The following is a 13,933-nucleotide window of genomic DNA, read 5'->3' on the forward strand; positions in this document are numbered from 1 at the left end:
TGAGGCTGCACAAGTAGTAAAAGACCCAGATCTTCTTGCCTGTGACAAAAGAAGCCCAGCGGCCAGAGTTGCTCCTCTGCAGAAACTTAAAATAGCCCTTTGAAGCTTATCATGCCAATGCTACTAACTGGGGGAAAAAAAGGCTTTTGCTGGAGATGTCTAGGGGCAAATTTGATACTAATCAAATAGTGCTGTAGCCTGAAATGGCATAACTTAGCTAGGGACCAGAAGAGAAAAAAGGAAGCTCAAAAGGAAAGGGAAAAAAAAATGAAAAAGAAACAAACAAACAAAAAAGCATCACCTTTGATCGGTATTTTCTGTTCATAGATAGGGTCTGTTTCACAGAGTGAGTACAGATGATAGAAGTAAACAGTTTTCTGACAGTAAGAGACACTCACCCCTGTCTGTGTTGGACAAAAAAACACATCCTCCTCCCCCCTTGTCTTTCACTTAGCTGTACTACATAAGGAGAACAGTGTCAGCTTCATCTTCCCTGCCAGATTCTCTAAGGCACTGATTATAGCAGTAACTGCTTTTCTGCATATGGTAAGTTAACCAGGTGTGTTCGGTTTGTGTGGCAAGGTTTAGGTAGCAGGGGCTACTGTGGTGGCTTGTGTGAGAAGCTGCTGAAAGCTTCCCCCATGTCTGAGAGAGCCAATGCCAGCCAGCTCCAAAGACAGCTGGCCAAGGTTGAGCCCATCAGTGATGCTGGTAGGACCTCTGGGATGACATACTTAAGGGGGAAAACTGCTGTGCAGCAGCAGCTGGGAGAGAGTGAGAATATGAGACAAACAACACTGTACTTATAGCAACCAGCCAGCCTTGCTGGTTTTTCTCCCCCTGTCCAGCTGATTAGTGATAGAGAAGCTTGGAGTGCACCTGGTGTCCAGCCAAGGTCATCCCACCACACCAGGTTAAACTATCTTGAAACTGGGTGTCCAGAACTAGTAATGCATAAAGTCTTTGTCTCTTATTTTGTACTATTTTTTTCCTTCCCTGTTTCATTTTCTGTGTATGTTATCAAAGCCAGTAGGACATACACAGAGACGAAACACTCTGACGAATAAGAGCCAGACTGGATAAGAATGGTGACTTATGCAAAATTCTTTATTTTGAAATCTAAATGTTAGATCTAATCTGAACTTGATGGAATTTCTGTACTCTTACTGAAGCACTCTCTTTTTTAAATCCTTACTATTCTGTACAGGCATACACATCTCTTTACTGAAGACCATGAAGAGGCCTATCCAAACTGTCTTTATAAACAAAAAACCACTGAATCAGAAAGTCTGATTTGTCTTTCTGCATAATGTTCCCTCTAAAAAGGCAGACATGAAGCTACAGTATTTTAGGGACAGAAGTAGAAAAGCATTTAAAAATCCTAAAGGAGAATCTTAGGAGAGAGGGGACAATAGAAATGGGAAACGATGAGGCAGTGGAAAAGCAAGGAAAAATTCATGAAAGTGGAACTAGAGGTTGTTTCTATGAGAAAATATGTAAAGCCATGAAAACTGCAGGAGTGAAGAAAGATTCAGGCACATTCAGGTTCTCACAGCTCCAAGGTTCCAGCTTACTCGTAGCAATAGAAAAGCTCTCTGAAAAACATGCTGGCTTTGAATAATTCCTTTGTGTCAGACCACTTGTGGAACAAATCCAGGTACTGTTTAAGTCAAATTCACATTTCAGCACTGTTACGCAAACACAGTGGAGTATGTTTCACTCACTGAAATACGTTACACCTCATGCACCCCATTTTCTTAGTGATCTATGAAGTGCTTTCTAGGAATATAAATTTTGAAACCACATTATTCCTTCCCCTCCACATGGAAAGATGCAATATTGACTTTGGCAGCCACATCAAGAGTTCAATGACCAGTTCAGGCATAGACTTCTCTCCAGTAAGCTCCTCTAATTATGTTTTTAAAAATTACTGTTATTTTTATATTATTGCTAATGTTCCTTTCCCTTGAGGGGCTTGAAGAATCTCGTGAGGCATAAGGAAGCAGGAATGAACACGGAGGCACATAGAGACTGTAGTCTGCGAGAGCTTGCTGTGGTTACAGCATACTTCTTGGGCCCTGAAGAACTTCCATGCTTTTCATGAGGGCCCTAAGGGAACTCTGAGATCTTGGCTGATGGACATCCAGGGGCCATCCCAGTGCAGAAAGATAAGCCTGGGTCCATATTAGACAGAAAGGCAATGGGACAGACAGGAGCTAGAACAGGGTAGGGAACACTGTCCACTAGTTGTAAGGAAAGTGCTTGAAGCCAGCTGGGGTGAGGACACGACATCTGCTACCAGGCAAGAGTTTATCTATAGCCATGCTTTTAAACTTCTCATTATGACCACTAATCATACTGACCTTGCTTACAAGTTGCAATGATTGAACAGCCTTAACTCATCCATTACACCCAAACTAAAGTCTTTACACTGCCAGTGCTGAGTGTGTGATAGATGTTCAGTGTCACAGGCACTCTCATCTCTCCCCACTGAATGGGCAGGCAGATGGGCCAGTGTTTGCAGCCCTCAAGGGCAGGTAACATGAACTGCTCTTTACTCTCTCTAAAATGGTGAGTCCTACCCAAGAAGATACACCCCTACATCATTGACAAGGCAAGCTTGAGTTCATATACCATGTCCAAGTGCCAGGCTATGGAAAGGGCAGCTTGAAACAAGTGTGAGCAGGAGACAGTGGAGAGATGCACAGGTATTTCAACAGAAAATCCTGCATTTGGCAGAAAACTGTAAACTTTCTTGTGTGAGATGCTATGAATTATTGCTGGCTGATCTGAGACATAGCTGGATTGAGCTGAAGGAGGGCTTTGGCAAGGAAACAATTTGGAAACAAGACCTGGATTATATATTTTTTTTCATTTATTCGTCTCCTTTTCCCTCTCTGAGTGAAAACACCACAAATAGCTTAGATTTAGGGCACAGTATTCCCATCTTTGCAAGCATACCTAGCAATGAATCATCTGCTCAATGGAATGTTTTGGTCTCTAAAGCACTGCAATGTTTTCAAAAGCTGTTTGGTGAGAACCAGTAATATATACACTAAATCTCTGGCACGTGTAGTTAGGGACACTAAATGCCTTCACCTCCAGACAGTTCACAAAATGAGATTATAGCTGTGTTGTTGAATGTGTTTGAAAGATAACACAGCAAAGGGAGCCTAAATCAGCACATGGGCAATGTGCCCAAGAGTAACATTTAAGCGAGTAAGCAGTAAAACAACATCATAATGAGTTTTCTGCATTTCTTGGCAGGTTGTGTTTCAAGTTTGGAGCACTTACCAGCAGGTGCTGTGGCAGTTTTTGGTGCTGGAAGTAAGCTCCTGCGTGGAGTGGCTGTGTTGCTCGATACCTGTGCTGTGCTCTTGCTGCTCCCCTTGGGAACATCTTTAGAAGGTGCAGGTGCCTTAGGAGTGGTTTGCTCTTCATTTCCAAAGCTGGAACCTGCAGGAAACCAAAATTGCTCTAATTATAAATTCATAAAAAATGTATGTGAACTGTGGCATACAACTGAGCTTGTATCAGCAATTATAATCTACAAAGCCATATTCTCTTTGTGGCTTGGGCTGAGTTACATGAACTTTCTGCATGGTTATGTAGAAATAATGAGTTCCTAGCAACTTAAACATTGAGTCTTGGCAGCTGTTGGAGTCTGTCTCTAGCAGAAGCTTAATACCTGCTTTTTTGCTCTAGCTCCATAAAGGTATCTGGCTGCAAGGCTCATAAGGAAACCAAGGAATTTCAAGTATCTGGGTGGACAAGTTGTTTTGGCTTTGCAGCTGCTACAGGAGTCGCCCTACACAGTTACCCTAACACTTGGGAGTTGCCGGTTGTTAAGTAATGGGCAATAGACTGGCTCAGTGGTGCAAGGAACCAAATTCTCCTACCCAGAAGGGATTTCCCACAAACAGCCCTCAGACAACACTCAGACATTCAAATAATAAAATGAAAAACAAACAAACAAAACATCTGCCTTAACTCTCACATCCACTTTAATCATATTCTCATAATGAACCTCAGGTTGCCAAGGTTTCCAGTTTATATTGACTTCTTTCAAAACCTCTAATGGGTTTGGTTTCCTCCTGCATTTGCTATGGGGGAATAATGACATGTAGGCTCCTTGTAGATATAAAGAAACCAATCATTTTTTTTTTAGCGTTGGAAAAAGGCAAAGATGGACTGTCTTCTTTATCTATCGAGTAGGAAGCCTAAGAGGAGCAAAAGATTATAGCGTCTGGACTTGAACATTTGCAGAAGGATGAATATTTCGTTTGAAAAAAAATGAGTGGAGATAGTGTCAAGAAATACATAGGATTTTATTTTAAAAGGCTATAATTTTTATTCCCATTATTTTAAAAAGATACAATCCAATACTATTTAGGTATTGCCTGCAGGAAAATGATAACATTATTTTAATAATTGGCTTGTCCAAGTCTTCAGTATTTTTAAGAGGTAGGCTTCTTAAATGTGTGCAACTAAAGCAGAGATTTTATTTTGCCTTTCTTACCGAAAATCCATTAGAAAAAAGTGTAAGTTGGAAAAGAAAATCCTCTTTTCTGATAAAAGAAGAATGTACCTTTTGGCTCTGACAAAACAGTTCAAGTTTTGCTGTGTATTTAAGGCTGCTTGCATATAAGTTTTAATTTAAAGAACGTATCTGCAGTATACATGGACTTCTACAAACACATTTGACCTTTGTCAAGTGACATTAAAAATTTAAACAAAAGAGCGTACTGTACTCTACACAGCAACAGGAAAACCTGAAGCATTACTCACATTTACACTGCTCTGCATGTAACAACTCCCCATTGTTTTATATCCAAAGTATACAGATTTATTTTTTTTTCACCTATGTTACAAACATTTAAGATTATGTTCTGAATTATCTGCTGACAAAACCCTGCCGACTTCAGTAAAGTCACATCAGCAGAAAATCCAGCCCCGCCTGACCCAGTCTCCTCTGCACTGGTACAGGAGGACACCTCTACCAGGTGCCAGGGAGAAGTTACAGCATGTGTGTTCACCGCAGCCTGTCTTCATTGTACTCCAGAAGTTACTCCTGAAGTGGTCTCAGATACGTGTTGGTTTGGGTAGCGCTGTTTGTAGAAAATTCTTTTCTTTCCTCAGCTTAGAAGTTTAAATTGCAGGCACTAACCTTGATGAGCAAATTATTCCTATTTTTCACAGTTAAATGCCATTCAAGTGCTCTTTAAAGGAAACCCTTTATTCTCTATTGTGAAATCTATTACACGGAGAACGTTTCAACTCACAAATCTGACTAAATGGAAGCAATTTCTGCATTGAAGAACAAGGTGTCCAGGGGAGTTACATAACCTCTTATTAAAAAAAGAAGATAAAAAGCTTTTCTAGGTATTGAAGATGAAGTGCTGCCAGCTACGAACACTTTTGCTGTCTGAAACACAGGATAAGAGGTCTGCTTATAGAGAAATGAGTGTGTGTGTGTGTGTGTGTGTGTAAAGCTGACAAACACGGCCTCATCAAGTTTCCTGAATCAGAAACGCCTGGAGAGCTGGTCATGCACCTCATGCTGCGGCTGGACAAACCCCTTCAAAAACGAAGAAAAAAGGCGATTCAGCTTTTGATCTTTCAGTAAGAAAGGGACTCGAGGGGACAAGGTGCATAGCTGTATGGGTGTGCATGGCAAGGTGTCGAGGGCTGCAGGGGAGTCCTGCATCGGGAGAAAACACTGCCTCAGGGCAGAACTGCCCTGCAGTGAGGAGTGAGCAAAAAAGTGTGAGAAGCACCCCTGCAAGCGCCAGGGTCAGAGAAGGAGGGGGAAGGAGGTGCTCCTGCAGCCCCCAGGGAAGACTGTGGTAAAGCAGGTATTTCCCTGCAGCTTGTGGAGAGGACAACGGTGGAGCAGATATTCACACTGCAGCCCATGGAGGACACCACATGAGAGCAAGCGGACATGTCCTGAAGGAAGCTGCAGCCTGTGGAAAGCCCTCTCAGGAGCAGGCTCCTAGCAGAAGCTATGACCTCTGGAGAGGACCCCATGAGGGACAGACTGCAGCCTGTGGTAAAGACCGGGAGCAGGGAATAGTGTGAGAAGGAAGAAAAGTGTTGAAGAGGAACTATCATGAACTGACTGCAACTGCACTTCCCCATGTCCCCTGCATTGCTCAACGGAGGAGGTGGAAGAGCTGGGAAAGAAGTGAAGTTGAACCTGGGAAGAAGTGGTGGATGGGAAGCTGGTTTAGTTGTTTCGTTTTTTCCTCTGTTTCTCACCATTCAACTCTATTTTAATTGGAAATAAATAATTTTCACCAAGTTGAGTCTGTTCTGTCTGTGACAGCAGCTGGTAAAGGATTTCCTTGTTTTTCTCTCTAGCCATGAGCTTTTTCACCTCATTTTCTTCCCCATCCTGCTAAGGAAGGGTAGTAAGAGCTGCTGGGTGGGGGTCTGGCAGCTATCCATAACAATATCAGTATCTCCGGGATTTGCTGAGGTAAGTTAATATTTAACGTAAAAGTATCTCCCACTTTCTTCTTCACTTGGAGATGGAGTTTAGAAAGAGACAGTGGGGTACAGCAACACATGCATGTATAATATACCCAAACCCCCAGATGTTTGCTGCTCCCATGGATATCACTAGGACAACATCTAGTTCCCCAGAAGCAGGGCAAGGTGATCTCCACCTTGCTACACATAGTGCTGTATTCCACTTTTCAAATAGCATTCAAAGAAGAAATTAAATTAAAGATCCACGAAAATACATATTCCTCATGACTGAAGAGGAAAATAAAGGTTTTCATTTGCTTGGAGGAATTAATTTAGATTATTCATTAAATAAGATTATTCATCAGACGGTACTTGTTATCCATTATGAGGTAATGCCTTCCACTCTTATCTGCAGCAGGTGAGTCAGTATCATCTGCCCTCCTAGAATACCTGTTCTCATTTTTCAGTAAGAGCCTGTACCAAAACACCGATGTGCAGTGTGTGAACAGTTTCCAGGTGATCACATCCTCTGTTGTATTGTACCTCCTCCCTCCTACTCTTCTACTTTTGCATTCTATCTAAAGGAGAGTCCTTGCTTGCCTTTGAGGCACCTGGTGAGTCATTTGGGTAAACACCCTGTATCTTTGCAGACTGTGCTCTATGAGCAGCAGCGCTGCTGACTTTGCAGTGGAGTTTTTAACAGACTATTAACAATCTGCTGGAGCTAAAGGCCTTCAGCCTCACTTTTATAATCTTCTCACTATGAGCCCCAAGGAATCCTACTCTTCTACTTGTGAAAAAAAATACAAGGAAGAAGAAAGTTGTTTGAAGACTTGCAATTACTTTGGAGAGTCCCAGCTGCACCCACACATCCCCTATGCTGTTCTGCCAGTAAAGACACGCAGTAGTCAGGGCTGGCAATATATTGTAGGCTATGTTTTCAAAGAAAACCATGACCAAAATCTCACTAGCTCCCAAATGGCTCAAGCCATCCTTTCTCCATATCTTCTACCCTCCTCTTTACCCTCTGTCCTTGCCCTGCAGCAGCTGACTTCATGGGCTCCTTGCTCTCAGAAAAGGAAGGCTCTCTTCTGTGTGTCACTAGGAGTTTGTGCCTTTTGTATGTGTCCCTTTTCTGGAATTATTTACATGATTTATAAAAAGGCCTGGAAATATGGTATGACATTATATATTACTGTAAAACCAGCAGGAGTATGGGTAGGGCAGTTCTGCATTTGACAAGAAATTAATTAAGCCATGTTGTATGTCAGGTCTTGATCTGAGGGGAGGCAGCAGTAGGAAGGGCTGCTTTCTGGAGCCTCACAGCCACAGATTTCCATGCCTGCACTGAAGGGCAAGAAAATCTCCTTCTGTTGGAGAACTTGCTTCATTTCTAGAAAAAACAGCTTGTCTGGCAATGCCAAGGGGTCTCTGTCTTGCTGAGAAACAGGCCCCAAAAGAATATTAAAGCATGAGTGCTCCCTGTCTCGTGGGCTGCTACATGAAGCCTATCGAAACTGACTGTTTCCAGCTCTTCAGAGTAGGTCAAGCGCTCACTGTGCTGGCAACAGTCTTGGAGCAGGCAGCTCCCCACCTCAGCTGTAATCACACCTGAGACACTGGAAACATGCTGGCATCATGAGTGATCACTGAAGCATAAACATTAAGCCAGGGTAATAGCAAGCCCTTTCCATCTTAAGGATCCTTAGACACTACTTGACATCAAGTTTAATGGCAATGAAGGCATGTCTAGTTGTTGCAGCAGAGATCCCACTTCACATTTCTAAAGCACTTTCAAGTCACAAAACCCAACAGGCTTTAGAAATAATGAAGGAGTTGAGCCGCTTTCCAAACTCACACAGCAAAAGAATAGCAGAGACAGAGAGAGAAAGCAAGCAGGAAAGTCTGATGATGAATGACACTGGAATGACTCTTTTTGACCTGCAAAACATTGGGATGTATTATTCCTCTAAGTCTGATGAGGCTGTGCTTCTGTGCCTCAGTTTTCAAGCACAAATACAAACACAAAATGAAACTCAACACGACTGACATGGGCAATGATCTGATACAGAAAACACCTAAACTCTTGCAAATAACTAGGTGATGTTCAAAGCAAAAACCCACAAGACACACTTTTCACTAAATTGGAGCATTTGTCCATCCTTCAGTTAATGTCCACTCTTTTTTTCTGATTTTTACTTATAAAGTGGTAGTTTTTCTAGATTGATTACAAGATATGCAACTGTCAGCTGAGTTTTTTATTTCACAATTTTAAGGGTTACTGTTTTAAAGTCCAACGCTATATATTTCAATGTAACATTTCACAGTGTAATTATCAAGAGACACAACCGAATCTACAGCTCTGTAGCTCTAGCTGACCATGTGGTACAATGTGATCATTAGACCTGAGGGGTTACTATGCTATTATGATGTTATGATGGTAGACAAGATTACTAGCCAGCTAATTTGTTGGGGGGTTTTTGTCTTTGCTGAGAGCCAGTACCTGTTATTTCCTGATACAACAAGCTAAATATGGAATGTATCAAGGACAAACTGATGACAGGTTTCTTTTCTGTCCAAAACAAAATGAGGTTTAAGGATTGATGATCATACAGTTCTTAAACCTAGCTTAATTACCCTATAGTATTTTTTCCTATTGCTTTTTTTTTGGCTCAGACAAAAGTGTTTGAGCAATAGTGCCCTGTAACATATCTATTTTAAAGGAGTTTTGGACATGCCCACATGCTTTTATAGAAGCTGATTTTTCATAAGTCTTAGCATTTTAAACTGTAACCTGAACTTTGAATTTTGAGCTTAGTAACTTCTACCAAATCAGGAGCCAATCTGAAGCATCTTTTAGCACAGTAGCCAGCTCGCTGAATTTAGAAGGCTTTGGATCACTGCACTTCAGACAATTACCTCTGAAACAGCCGTTTCACTGCTAGGGAGGGAGTTTGGTGCCATCAGTGATGATTAATGACAGCTATGTGATCAGTCATGACTTTTGTACACTACCACTTACGTCTGTAAGAGGTTGCCACATGTCTGTCCTCCTCCTTGTGCTCTCCAAATGTAAAGCCAAGCATCCTTCTCCTGTGACACCTGCTGTCAGATGGTTTTGGTCCCTCAGATCTGGCCATGCAGACAGTTGTTGGAGCACTGGAAGGATGGGAACCCTGCAAAGTCCAGCACCACGAGAGCTGCAAAAGCAGGCTCCTTCACCTCCAGCTGCCCATTACAGCTTCTGCAGCCGTAGGCTGGGTCCTGCACTTCTAGGTAATCCAGGCAAGCAAAACACAGAGGTAGAGGGAGGCATCACCTGTTCAGGCTGTGCTTTCCTAAGTCAGCTGGCAGTTGCACTTCCAGCATTGGCAGCAGTAGGGCATTCCAGTAAGGCAGCATTGGCAACCCTATTCAAGGCAGGATGCCGTTGCAGATATGGCTTTTAGCTTAGGCTTGGTCTATCAGGCTGTGCCTACATTGCTAAATAAAAGCTGGATGTAGGCTGGTTCATCCTGACACCACTCAGGCTAACTGTAGCAGCTTTTCTTGAGAGAGTGAAAGCAGTAAACCACAGTCATGGTGTGAAGAGCAGGGTGAGGCATCAGGAGACTGGGCTTAGTCTGGCTTCCAGGCTCTCCCCAGCTCATCAGCACAACTGGTGCTCCCAGCCCATGGCAAAGGAGCCCATTCAGCTTAGCTTCACCTGCAACAAAGTGGATATAAAAGAGATGAAGATGTTTTGCCTCTGCCAAGCAGAATTGAAACTCCTTCTTTTACATGTTTTGGGATTTTTGAAATCTGAATTAATTACTGTGGCACAGACCCATCTTCATTGTCCTTCATACATAATAGATAGTAGAAATAGACCCTTCTGCTGATGCACCTCCTTGTATCAATGCTAACTTACTCATTTCACCTCACCATCTAGAATACACATTTTAGGACGCATCTAAACAGTTTTCTTACTTGAGTGGAGTAAGAAATGCTGCTCCTTACTGAGGTGTTACAACCCTCATTGGTCAAGATGAAAATATAGCACAAGGTAAAACATCTGTATGTGTTAGTGGGAGTTGCTTGCTGACAATGCCACACTTTGGAGTGATGCAACACATTGCATTTGAGCTCTTGTGAAAGTTTACATCTCTACCACGCAAGTTGAGCGTTTCATTATGTAATAAAATCCCACCATATGTTGGTGGTGGCTTTGCCTACCACTGGTGGATTGTACAGCTGCTTGGCTAGCTGAGCTTGTTTGTATAGCTGGCTAATTAAAGCCCCACAGGGTATAGAGTGAAGACAGGGTAGTATTTTGCTGATCAATCATAATGTTGTCAGGAAGGGTAACATATGGTTATTGGAGTCTTGCCAAAGATATCCGAACTATGCAGACATTTTGAGATGGACCCAAGACATCACTGTGTATCCGCCTTCTGAAAGGGCCACCTCCTGACACCACTTGGACCCGTATTGTCCAAAGAGCATTCATGACCAAATCTGCACAGTTTTACTTTAGGTATTCAGCATTCATACACTCTCTTATGGAGGAGATAGATAAATGCAGGTCCAAGGACCACTTCTTCCCCTTGTTGCCCAGCATAGTGGTTATCTGTACTGCCAACAACTCCCAGGCACTACAGAGCTGTCAAAGTAAGACCGAACGTTGATGGCATTTTTGACAAAGGCACATCTAGATTCCAGTGAACTCAGCTGCCAGAACGGCCCCTGGAATCACCAGTGGTTGCCCTACAACCAGAAGGAAGATACAGATAACATCCATTTTCTAACACCACTAAAGCATTAATGACACGTATCAAGATACTTGGGGGGAATTTTCCCCGTTAGGAAGATTTAGATGTTCCTGGGTAGTACTTCAGTTACAGCATTCACATTTCTAGAAACACCAGTGCTGTAACGTGGTGTGCGCTCATGACCATCTGCTCTAATGGCACCATGCCTGCTTCTGAAGTGGCATGCCAGTTTTAACAGGGCACAGGCACCCATGAAAGATAGGATTTGAAGTGGCATCTGCTCTGCAAGAAGTCCCTCCTGATGGCAAGTGCCAAATTAGATCTACATGCGTTATTATAAGAAATGACATCTGTTGACACTTATAGCATTATATCATCCACAAATGACTCTTTCCTGGAATTGCTGCTTCTAATTTGCTTGAGCACTGGCTTGGAGTGCCGTATTGGGACACTTAAAGGAAAATAATCCTTAGTAAAAGTGTTAATGACGTTCCAATGGTGTTAATGATTTTCCATCAGCTTTAGCAATCCATACTGGATGCCACAGCCCACCAGACTAGGAGGGGTTAAGCAGTGCCCTAACAACTTTCACCCCTTAAGGTCTGGTAGCATTCAGTCCTGCCCCTCCCTTCCAAGACACAATAAGGTGTGTGCTACAGTTTACGTGGAATTATGCTAGATCAAAGAGCTAGTAAATGCATCTGCTTCCCTTCTTGGCATAATGATGACTTCAGAGCATGCAGTATGGGCTAAGGAGATGTCATACTGAAACCTCAAGGATGGAAGAGCCCTAGAGAATCTCCAGTTAGTCACTAATTAATTGCATTTTATGAGCTCAGGCACAGATCCTCAAAGCTGTTTAGAAATTTAACTCCTATTCATTTCACATTCAAATTCGACTCACACTACTTATTCTTAACCACCATCCCAGCCCTGAAGGAGTTTTAAACCAACAGATGTCTCCATTTCAGAGTATGAAGGATGGAAGAGGCTGAGCAGAACCTGCCATGAACTCTGAGCAGTGATTTGGTTGGAGGATAAAGGTGGTGAGAGGCACCAAAGCTGCACTGTGCTTCAGAGATAGGCAGGGAGGCATCTAAGCAGTTCAGAGCACCCATTTGGTGTGCTCAGACCATGTTCATCTTCTTGGACAACATGCTGTTCAAGAAAAACATTTGCCCACCTTTTATAAAATAGCTGAGGTCAGCATGGCTGACTGGGACATACCTGAGCTTCCTTCTCCCACACCCCTGGAGTACGTCCCACCCAGGAGGTCCAACCATCTGTCCTGCTGGAGTTGAGACACTGTGCAGTAGTGGACAAAGAAAGAGGCAGGGGTGCCCTTGTTACTCATGTCCATACACAGAGTCACTCCTGCATCCTTTGGAAAACGATACATAAAACACAATGCTTGCCAATCCCCATGCCTAGAACAGCAAGAGTTTCCACAGTGGGAATGTATTCCTGCCTCTTCCCCCTGTGAGTGTATCTATCTCCTGCAATGATAAGTGCAAACAAGAGTTTCAGGGCCATTAAAGCTTTCCAATTTTTTTGATCTCTTTGAATTTTCCTACTGGAAATTTTCCTACTGGTGGTATAGCCTTTTGAGAAATGTCACACGTATTTCTGTATGAGAACCTGCTTTTCCCAGTTAACTTTCACGAACTCCTTTGTAAGTAATGCACAATGTGCTCTGTGCTGGCTCCCATCTAGATTTGCGTTTTGTGGCTATTTTAGACATCCTACAGAAAAAAAAAAAATCTATATCAAAATAAAACTCTGATATGAATTGATGTGTAGTCCAGAATTTCAACAGTCAGAAAATGAGGAAAGCTTTCTATTTCCACGTGCATTGCGTATGCTGTCTTTTAAGGCTCCAAAAATAAGCTTGACTGGTTGAATTCTGCTGATTAAATGAGGTTTTCCTCACAAAATATCTAAATAGTTTGATCAAACCAGGCTTTGTTTTAGTAAATACTGTCAGTTATGAGGAGCTTGGAAATAAAACTGCAATTCAAAAACACCTGGAGAGAGAAACCCACAGGCAAAACAGGTGTCTTATAAATGGCATTATCCATGAAGAGTAAATATAAATTTTCAATTATGCAACCTGCTAAAAATTTCCCTCACCTCTTGCTTCCTATAAACAGGGCCTTCAGCGAATGCTTTTGATTAAAATTCAGTTATTTTGCAATAAGCTAATTTTACAATTAGTAATACTAACTGCTGTGACCCAGTGATCCGGTTAGATAAGTTTTACAAAGTGTTTTAGCTATGGTGGTGTTCCTAGGAACTGAAATAATTGAAACCAGTTGGCCCATAGTATTTTGCAGGGAACAGGTGTTTAGTTGCATTTATTTCACATAATGAAAGCTCTTAAATGTATATAAAATCAACATCCTGTTGAAACCCACAGAGCTTAAATAGAGGAGGTAGGTTTTTAAAAAGAACAAAGATCCTCAGGACTCTATTGAAATGTCTATTATAAATGGCATATGCCACAGAGAGAAAGAATAAATCTTCAGAAGCAGTTTGGCTTACTCAGTGAATCGTGTTTTGAACTAATGAACTTGGGGGGTAGGGACCACAACTGCAACACCCATATATCCATAAGCAACAGGGTGGATGAGTACTGAACCCAGGACAGTTTCATTTTGATATAAAGAGGAATTTTTTTATAGTGAAAACAATCAATCACTGGAAGAACA

General features: G+C 42.2%; 1 protein-coding gene and 1 long non-coding RNA gene across 3 annotated transcripts in view; one reads left to right on the forward strand and one right to left on the reverse strand.

Annotated features, from left to right (window-relative positions):
* MTUS2 (microtubule associated scaffold protein 2) overlaps window positions 1–13,933 on the reverse strand; it is a 284,828-nt gene that overhangs the window by 69,624 nt on the left and 201,271 nt on the right. For both annotated transcript variants that reach the window (XM_062615081.1, XM_062615082.1), the window contains exon 6: window positions 3,295–3,456. In XM_062615081.1, the coding sequence (XP_062471065.1) occupies window positions 3,295–3,456 (162 nt within the window). The remainder of the gene's footprint in view (window positions 1–3,294; window positions 3,457–13,933) is intronic.
* Window positions 627–1,717, forward strand: LOC134161794 (uncharacterized). Its single transcript, XR_009964088.1, has 2 exons — window positions 627–711; window positions 849–1,717. It is a non-coding gene; the product is annotated as an uncharacterized LOC134161794 (long non-coding RNA).

This window comes from Pezoporus occidentalis, unplaced genomic scaffold (genome assembly GCF_034315485.1).
Source record: "Pezoporus occidentalis ecotype Australia unplaced genomic scaffold, CSIRO_AGI_Poc_V1 ctg18, whole genome shotgun sequence".
In the NCBI taxonomy this organism is placed as follows: Eukaryota; Metazoa; Chordata; class Aves; order Psittaciformes; family Psittacidae; genus Pezoporus; species Pezoporus occidentalis.